We start from the raw sequence: 9,190 nt of genomic DNA on the forward strand, positions 1-9,190 counted from the left end.
CTTGTTCATGTTGTTGGATCAAACCAACTCAAGACTGATGTAGTCAGCTAGGCCAGAATAGGCCAGAAAGATAATATTAATGTGACAGATACTCTTTTAATGAAATAGTTCAGATTGCTGGTGATTTCAAGATGTTTTGAATGTTAAAAAAGTCCCTTTTGACCTGACACATTTAAAAAATGAAGAAATTTCTTTTGGGCAAAATTGATGAAGGTCACAATAAGTTAAAAGATATCACATTTGATATGAGGTTTTCTATTATGAGAAGTTGCAATAACATTAAAAGATACTGCATGACATGATATGAGGTTTTCTATTAGATGCAGAACAATACACATTATATATGAAAACGAGGTATTGCATTAAATGAAACCTTGGATGGAATGTATAGTTCTTATGATGAGGTTTCTATATTTTGTTTTGTACCCATTGATTTACTAAGTGAGCAACCATCCTATTCTAATTTACCTTTCTTTGTTCTACATTTATGTAGTTCTTAGTTCATTAGCGTCATCAAATTCCATCACTATCTTTTCTTTTCCCATTTTCCAGGTAGTTGATGGATGTCAAATTTCAAGCGTAGCCTACTATATATTCATAATGCTTCAATTATTATAAACATTTATGCTTTACTTCTTCAATAAACATTTTTACATCTTTTTCATATGCATTGCCATTGTCCACATGACGACACAAGGGAATAACCTCATATGGTTATGTTAGGCAATTGCATGTTGTTGCAAGCCATGGGAGCAACTCGTTATGGACAAGTTCAGGCCTATCATCATGTGGGCAATGGCCCACATCTGCCAGCATTTTCAATTGGACATTGCCTTGAGTGTTAGGGAGATCACTGAAGAATCTACCTATTGGACCATCAATTGGTGTGAATGGATCTTTGTCCCCCCACAACACTAAGACAGGGATAGAGATCTTAGAGAATAACTGAATTGGGGATGGTCCTGGTGGCCCTGTGATCACTGAAACAAATGCATCGAGTGCTCCTTCATCTTGTGCAGGCCTTGCAATAATCTGTTTGAGAAAGCTTAAATCATTTTAGAAGAAAACTTCAAGCCCTGTTTCATATATTTGAATTGACATATTTCATACATTGCAGGGAAAAACACAAGCTCTTTTTTGTACATAGTTTACATACATCGATAAGTTCATCATCCACGGCTTCTTTGTTGCAATAAACAGATTGAAGCACATTTTTGAGATTTTCCCTAGAGGCAAAAACAAACAATTGTCATACAGCCCATTTCCATCTTTTTGATCTCTCTGCACAATATTATGTGTTCGAAGATGTCTGATACATAGAATAATACCTCGTCTGGACTCGTTGAAACAAAGCTGATGCAATCCACTTTTGGAGAAGCAAAAAATCAATCAACCATAAGAGTGGAAAAAGAAGACGAATTCTCCAATCATCAACAATTGCCTTGTTATTCATCCCTCCCGAACAATTCAACAACACCAAGCCTTGCACCAAACCTTGTGGGGCTTCTGCTATAATGAATTCAAGGCTGAATTAAAGAAGCTTCTTCAACCCAAATTTCCTGGTACATTATATTTCAAATCCATTTTAGACGCTTTGAAAATAGCACGACATCATGTGCTGAAACATTGTCTTTATATGTTATAGATGAGACTTAAAATTTCCAGACATGTCCTCCAAAGCTATTGCTCATAGATTCCCTACGTTACATTATTAGAGTAGAATTAAACTATGTAAACATGATGGTACAGTTGTAAGGTTGTGCTTTGAAACATAGTCTGGATCTCGGGGTTTTGATGTTGTTTCCTATATAGAAGTCTTCATAATTTTAGCTTGAGATCATGCACAATTACAGTCTGTTCCTACAAAAATGACTCTATAGCAATGGCATTAACATATTCTCCTGATGCACGGAGCAAAAGAACCCAAGACACTATTGAAGAGTTTTCTTACAATAACCAAAGAAGAACAGTTAATATTTTGCCAGTAAAAGAGTCTTAAGAACTTTCCTGCAGCCACAATTGTACATGCTAAGCTCCCAATGGAATTGCCAATGAGAATGGTTGGCTTGCCAATCACTTGTTGAATGAAATCAGACAGCATCTAGCAAGAACCAATACATAAAGGAAACACTTGTAAGAGTTTTTAAACCCCCCTTTTCGTAGACTTCATTGTTATTCAAAATTTGAAGAGGTGATATACCTCACCCCATGTCTCCATAGTGTACTGGAAATTGGGAGGCTTTTCTGAAGCACCAAGGCCTAGTAAATCAATAGCATAAACGGTGTTGCTCTTTGAAAGAATCCCTATATTTCTGATAGGAAATTTCAAAACAATTAGTCAAAGGGCTGATCAAATTTTCTTCTTGGCCATTAGAGCATTTGCCGCGTCTATTAATACTTTTACAAAAGGAATGGACCTAAAATTTCCATAGACTAAATATGATTAGATAAATTTCTTCAAAAGGATGTCTAATCCTAATTGTGAGCTTATGGTCCGAATGCACATGTTCACCTTCTCAAATGAGATACTAGACTTACAAATACTACCAAAAATCATGCTGATTGTGAAACATTCAAGTACTATGTGGATATAATCCAATGTTCCTGAAGAATGATAGGAAAAATGTCTCTTTATCTGGTGGTTCTATATCTTCTATGAACTTTTCTCATGTTCATCTTGGGGACAATAGTACCCGAAAGTAGTACTATTTGTATTCTTCTTAAATGACATTATTTTTCGCAACTGTTTTTGTTTGTCGCTCTCTCCAGGAAGTGGATAAGTGCAAGATGGCATGTAGCAGCATGAGCAAGACTTGCCTTACAAAAACAAGCATTTTTTTATGTAGGACTCGCAATTCTACTTTAGCACTAATGGAGAGAGAACTCTTATGTCCTGCATTCGGTGGAGAGTTACCTTGGAAACTCTACATGTAAGTTTTAGCTGTCGAAATAATAGGCTTAATCTGATGGCTGAGTTTTTAGGATTTTCCAAAATACCAAAAGGTGTGTTGATCTTTGGCGTCATCTGGGTGTCGACCTACTCTATTAGGAGCAATCCAGCTTCCTAGATGTGAAATCGACTTTTAGAAACACCAAACTCTCAGGAGCTGTTTCTTTGTTTATGTAACATGTTTCCAGTGGTGAAAGTTTAGCTTAATTGGTGATCCAACGTTTGTATTTTACCTCCCACAGGCCAGTTTCATTCTACCCTGGTAGCAAGCATTGATTTTTTCAGAAAACCTAAACCTGCATTCAAATCTTAATGTGGGGAGGGGAGGGGAGGTGGCTTTTACGGTACAAATCTTAATGTAGAAGACTCAAGGGGTAGGAGTTGGAGGAGACTAATGCAACCCTAATTGTGGATGCATTAGATGACCCTTTTTATAACTTTAAATGTGGAGATTAATGCAACCCTATCTGTGAATGCCTTAGATGACCCATTTCATAATCTTGAATGTGTTAATCTTGATTAACACATGGTGAATCGCCATCGTCGTCGTCTCTGTCTAGCTATTGGTTTGGTGGTTTATACCATAACATCAAAGCAATAAAATTGAGAGAACCCAAGTTCAATCCTCACCATGGGCTCAGCCCTATCTCGTCGATCTAGTAGAAGTTAATATAGTTTTCTTTCCCACATGCACATGCACTGCATAGATCTTAAATGCAAAGAGACTTGATATAGTTCGCTTCTAGAGTGATAATGATGGTGAGGATGAATAGGAAATAGAGACGGTATGACAAAATACCTGCGCCAGTGACCCATCGAAGCACCGAAGCCATGGACGAGAAGCAAGGGAGGTCCGAGGCCTTGGACGGAGTAAACAATCTTGAAGCTTCGCCATGTCCACGTCTTGCAGGTCTCATAGATAGAGGAGAGATGAGGAGAGAAGGCATAATCAGTGCTTATCGCTTTCACCTGCTTCTCCGATTCCTCCCGGGCAGATGGAAAGGCAGAGGGTTCATTCCCGATCACGGCGGCCTTCGTATTCTGCTCCTCTGTGGGAGAAGAGGCACGCAGGTGGAGGAAGAGTGGGCGGCGGCGAGGGTTCCGAGCTCTGGCGATGGAGATGGGAGGGAATGAGGAGGAGAGGCTGAGGAGGGAGGGATTGGGGTGGGAGAGGGAGGAGCAGCAGCCGCAGCAGCTGAGGAGGGCCATGGAGAGACAGAGACAGAGACAGAGACAGAGAGCTACATACATGTATGTATGTATGTATGTATGTATGTATGTATGTATATGTAGCCGCTATGCTTATCTAGCAGAAGGAAGCATATAGCATATGGCTATTGGCTATGGCTATGGCTTCTGGATGGATGGATGGATGGATGGGTGGATGGGTGGATGGGGCGGTGGTCCGGCACTCCCCGTCGGCCAGAGCCCTTTCGCCGATCACTTCGTGGACGACTCTCTTTGGACGGATGGATATGGATGGACGAACACGAGATAAATGCCGTCGGGCTGAGCCCTTTTGCCGACCACTTTCCGTGGGCGACTCTCTTTGGACGGACGGACGGATATGGACGGACGAACACGAGATTAAGTGCTGAGGCTCGACAAGAGGCCTCGAGGTGTTCGATCGGACGCTCCGCCGATCTTTACACTTTGGGCCCAGGATGTCATGGGTTCAATCCTTACATGCCACAGTGGCATCTAAGTAATTTATAATTTAAGATGAAGCCACACGAAAAGGACTAGAGAGAGAGAGAGAGAGCCATCTGTTGAGTCTCTTATATGGCTATCATCGAAGGCCAAAGAATAATGGAAAATACACAAATCTGTTCATGGGTGTTGGTAGATCTTACAACGCAGTTGGCATTCTAAATTGCCACTTGTAGCAAAGGTCTTTATTTGGAGAGTTTTGATTAGAGGATTGCCTTTAGGATTAGCTCTAAAGCACCGTGGACTAGCAATAGGTAATTGCTTTTTTTTTGCACTGTTCAAATAGAAGATAGTACTCGTCGATTTATACAATGTTCGATTGCTTGTCACATTTGGAGTTACATTTCTCAAATTCGGCAAGTTTTATCATGGTGTTATTTGACACCTAGACAGTGGGTGTTTGCACGATTTACAGAGGTTGACACAAAATTAGAGATAGAGATCGTTTTTCTATTTCTAAGATATTGGGGATTGTGTCATAATTGGAATATGCGCAACGTTAGTAGACATGGAGTGAAAGCATATCTACGAAAGTTGAAGGGAATACTAATGTGGCAAATTTCTTTATTGGAGCAAGTGGAAATTCTTTCCTCGGTGAAGTGTTTGTCTTGCATATTGGCAATTCAACATGTTCCACTACCCATGTAGTGTAGTTAGTGGGTGACCATACTCCATTGTCACATCCATCGTAAGTAGTGTTTTTTACACACATTTTTTAATATAATTGTGTGTTTTCACCAAGAGAGAGAGAGAGAGCCACCGATCTTTACACTCTGGGCCTAGTGGGTTCAATCCCTACATTCCACAATGGCATCTAGTAAATTAAGATGAAGCTACGAGGAGAGAGAGAGAGAGAGAGAGAGAGAGAGAGAGAGAGGTTAGATGAATGTTGCTCAGTTGGTAGGGTTGCCCAATGGAGACCAGGTGGTCATGGGTTTAACCTCTACATTCCATAGTGGCATTAAATAGTGAAATTAGAGATATATATGGAATAATAAAGAGGTGAGAAAATTGGGTTTCGAACCCAAAGATGTAATGCTAGTAGTGTAAATGAATTACCACTAGGGTAACATAAGTTCAAAATTTTATAATTGCATTTAGTAAATTAAGATATATGAATGGAGTGAGAAAATTGGGTTTTTGAACCCAAGACACGGTGCACAACGTATCACTAGGGTAAGCTAATTAAGGGAGGGAGAGAGAGTGAGACACGAGAGCCCACATGTGTGGTTCCTTTGATGTCATTGTTATCGGATACAAAGTATATACATACATACATACATATATTGTCGGGGACCCGAGGCTCAGGCTGTCCGGGTGGCTCAGATGGGGTTTCTGTGATTTGGCCGGCCGGCAGAGTGAGGATTTTCCGGGAGTCCCCGGACATTTCAATGGCACCACACAAAGAAGAAGAAGAAGAAGAAGAAGAAGAAGAAGAAGAAGAAAAGAAGAGTCTAATCCACTAAAACTCACATGGGCGAATGTGAAGGTCTGAACTTTAAAGAAGAAGAAAGAAGAAGAAAGAAGAAAGAAGAAGAAGAAGAAGAAGAAGAAGATCAAACCGAAAACAAACTCCATATCCATTCAAGAGACTGTAGAAGAAGAAGAAGAAGAAGAAGAAGAAGAAGAAGAAGAAGAAGAAGAAGACAGACAGACAGACAGACAGACAGACCAAACCAGAAGAAAAGCTCCATTCCCCATTCAAGAGACTGTAGTAGAAGCAGAGGATATGAGATCATACCAGCTTCAAACTCAGTATCCATTCAAGAGACTGTTGTAGAAGAAGTGGATATCAGATCATACCAGAATAAAACACCATATCCATTCAAGAGACTGTGGTAGTAGAGTAGAAGAAATCACATCAAAGCAAAAGAAAACTCCATATCTATTCAGCGGGACTGTAGAAGAAGAAGAAGAGAGAGCCCGATTACTGTAAATGGCTTGTAATCTTCACACTTCTCGATCTCTTCCATTATCTCTGCATAGATTTCAACCTCATTCTTTGCACACAGTGGTAAGTAATGATCTAGCTGTTTGTTATTCTTTCGTCTTATGTCTTTTGTTTTCGTCATCGGAGTGTTGAAGAAAAACCTTCCGTTTGAGTATTTACAACAGAAAAAAGCCTAATATGAAACCTGACATTGCGTCACAGGAAATCCTCAACTGTAAAGTTTCAGCACCAGAAAAACCTAAACTGTAAGAAATTTATTACAGGAAATGGTATCCTGTAAAAGTTTTCAATTACAGGAAACCATGAACCCAAAGCATGACTATAGTTTGTTTTGAAGAAAGCCTAGTTTTGATATATGCGAGCAACTGATTTCTAGTCTGAAACAAAGTATAAAATTGTTTTGATATAGGCGAACAAGGTGATTTCTAGTCTGAATCATGTGCTCCTATAAATAGAATTTTTTAAGATGCAGCTTTTACCAGATTCCGAAAATGTAAAGCATTTTGAAATTTCCTTAAAAATTGAGTGACATTTTGGTACTTATGGCATCGGTGAAGTGGCATTTAGAGAATTATAGCCTAGCTTAAGTGACATTTTGATAATTTGCCATATTCTGGGCAAAACTCTTCATTTCATGTGCACTTTGTAAAGATTCATTGCTTTTGCAGTGTCACCATAAACTTGAATGAAATGTAACTTTTGCAGAACTCTTCATGTTATGGTGCACTTTGTAAAGGTGGAGTGTACTTTTAGACTTATCATCTCTTTGGATTTAATTCATATCCAGGGCAAAACCCTTCATGTTGTGTGCAAGAAGCGTGATAAAGGTGATCGAGATCGAGAAAGAGATAGAGTAGACTTTTGCACTTATCATGTGACATTGATAACACCACCACCAAAAAATCTTGGAATTCATTGCTTGGAAAAGGTGAAATAATATAAGGGAAAACCCCTAAAAGACCCCTAACATTTTTGAATATTTACTAGAATGCCATAAGAGTTCTCCAGAGTATCCTTCTGATATAGTCAGTGTTTGTATACTATATGGGGGTATTCTGGTAAGGTTTGAAAACTTAGGGTTATTCTGATAAATATTCAAGTATTTTGATGTCTTTGCTAAGAATACTTAGGGTCGAAAGATTTCCATGCTTTTAATGTTTAGTGGGCATCTTTTTTTATTGATGATCTTTTGGTGTGTAGAACACACAATGTGGGGAGACTGTAACAGTTAAAGGTGAGCCTTACATTGTCTGTGGTGTCACTTATCGATACCAGTTAAAAAGAGGTAAATATGAGCCATGCCAATCACGGCTTGATGTATTATCATCAGGAAGGTACCTTGTAAATCTCTATTTGGAGAACTTGTTGGAAAATTCATGAAAGCTTTTCTACATCAAATCTACTCGAGTTGGTGTTTGCAGAAGGCACTCATTTACTTCTATATGAAATTTTACATATAGACCGCCAATTTGTTTTTCTTCACGAATGTGTAAGCCCTCTCTTTTTAACATGGCGAATGTCATGGAGAGACTTGTATACATAGTATTATTTCTTCCGAGTCTAATGTTACCTCAAGGATGAAAACTTTCTCCCATTTCCTATAAACTAACCAACAAAAAGCCTTGTCAGCAATTTCTTTGCATATGATCTGTGAACAAAACAAACAAAAAATGTTTCTGAGTACAAGTAGTTTTATACAACTGGCCACAAAATAATAACCAACTAATAGGAATGAGAGCTTGTGAAGATATATGAGTCCCATTTCTCAAATGCTTCTTTTAATGTTCTTAGATATTCTGTTTGTAAATGTATGGTCTTCAATAATCCACTTCATTCAATTTATGGTAGTCTAATTCCAATATTGGAACTCTTATTGTGGCAAACCTTAAGAAGTGTTTTTATACTTTAAATGGATTTGTTACGGAAGATGTCAATAGGACTGTGCAATGATGGTCCATCATGTATTTTTTCTATAATGATTTTCAATTTCTAATTCCCTTTATTTTTTGAAAAAGAAGAAGTGAACTTGTATGAAAATATGTACAATGGGATGAGAACTTACCTAGTGATAGTTTACTAGACTTCTACCAATACAGGTTGTTGGGTTAAAGGTTTGGCGACCAAAAATATTATTGGACATTGTTAATCAAAACAATTGAATTTTAACTATGGGTGTGTTGTTAAAATTATATTATGATTACATTCTACATTAATCTTCAATAGATGTGCAACTCATGTCCAATAGGAAGGGGTTCTAAGCTACCCTAACTAAGTAGGGTGTTTAGATATGAATTTCATTCAAAACTTGGGCGATAAGAGAGGATGCTTTAAACTTGGGACTCCAATCAAACTATGAGTAGTAGGAAACTTTGTGAAAGCATCATATGATAAAGTCAACGGGATACCCTCTAGCTTTTTTGAGTTTGAAGAATATAAGCATGTACAATAAGTATAGCCTTCAAAATGATAGGCATCATATATTTTATGATTAAGCAATGGTGTCTTGATTTTAATTGATCTTAAAAACATGGTTTTTAAAGCCAAAAATGGAAAACGATTGTCATTAAGGAAGATTGAAC

The 9,190-nt window shown here is 38.2% G+C and overlaps 2 protein-coding genes across 3 annotated transcripts; one reads left to right on the forward strand and one right to left on the reverse strand.

Annotated features, from left to right (window-relative positions):
- Nucleotides 1–609: 609 nt before the first annotated feature.
- On the reverse strand, nt 610–4,189 carry LOC147851977 (uncharacterized). Its single transcript, XM_087334238.1, has 6 exons — nt 3,750–4,189; nt 2,201–2,312; nt 2,008–2,101; nt 1,329–1,506; nt 1,157–1,226; nt 610–1,032 (listed from the first exon to the last, which is right to left on the reverse strand). The coding sequence occupies exons 1-6, from the start codon at nt 4,157–4,159 to the stop codon at nt 715–717; spliced, it is 1,182 nt and encodes a 393-aa protein (XP_087190364.1). The 5' UTR covers nt 4,160–4,189; the 3' UTR covers nt 610–714.
- A 1,875-nt stretch (nt 4,190–6,064) lies between these two features.
- LOC147851978 (uncharacterized) lies at nt 6,065–8,451 on the forward strand. Of its 2 annotated transcripts, XM_087334504.1 has the most exons (4): nt 6,065–6,112; nt 6,579–6,674; nt 7,399–7,539; nt 7,812–8,451. In XM_087334504.1, exons 2-4 carry the CDS (start codon nt 6,597–6,599, stop codon nt 7,989–7,991), a joined length of 399 nt encoding a protein of 132 aa, XP_087190630.1. In that variant the 5' UTR covers nt 6,065–6,112; nt 6,579–6,596; the 3' UTR covers nt 7,992–8,451. The 2 variants fall into 2 exon arrangements, with proteins under 2 accessions (XP_087190630.1, XP_087190629.1); XM_087334503.1 differs by lacking the exon at nt 6,065–6,112 and having other exon boundaries at nt 6,135–6,674.
- Nucleotides 8,452–9,190: the final 739 nt, after the last annotated feature.

The sequence above is a fragment of the Azolla caroliniana genome, unplaced genomic scaffold (assembly GCF_043228905.1).
Source record: "Azolla caroliniana isolate FFs.n. ecotype wild unplaced genomic scaffold, voAzoCaro1.0.p SCAF_18, whole genome shotgun sequence".
Taxonomy (NCBI): domain Eukaryota; kingdom Viridiplantae; phylum Streptophyta; class Polypodiopsida; order Salviniales; family Salviniaceae; genus Azolla; species Azolla caroliniana.

Excerpts from the sequence above, each read along its gene's own strand:
- LOC147851977 (XM_087334238.1), bottom strand. The coding sequence starts at position 4,159 with ATGGCCCTCCTCAGCTGCTGCGGCTGCTGCTCCTCCCTCTCCCACCCC. Across the intron at positions 2,313-3,749 it reads TCGATGGGTCACTGGCGCAG|AAATATAGGGATTCTTTCAA; the intron begins GTATTTTGTCAT and ends ATTTCCTATCAG. Across the intron at positions 1,033-1,156 it reads TGGATGATGAACTTATCGAT|ATTATTGCAAGGCCTGCACA; the intron begins GTATGTAAACTA and ends TTTCTCAAACAG.
- LOC147851978 (XM_087334504.1), top strand. The coding sequence starts at position 6,597 with ATGGCTTGTAATCTTCACACTTCTCGATCTCTTCCATTATCTCTGCAT. Across the intron at positions 6,675-7,398 it reads CTCATTCTTTGCACACAGTG|GGCAAAACCCTTCATGTTGT; the intron begins GTAAGTAATGAT and ends ATTCATATCCAG. Across the intron at positions 7,540-7,811 it reads GAATTCATTGCTTGGAAAAG|AACACACAATGTGGGGAGAC; the intron begins GTGAAATAATAT and ends TTTGGTGTGTAG.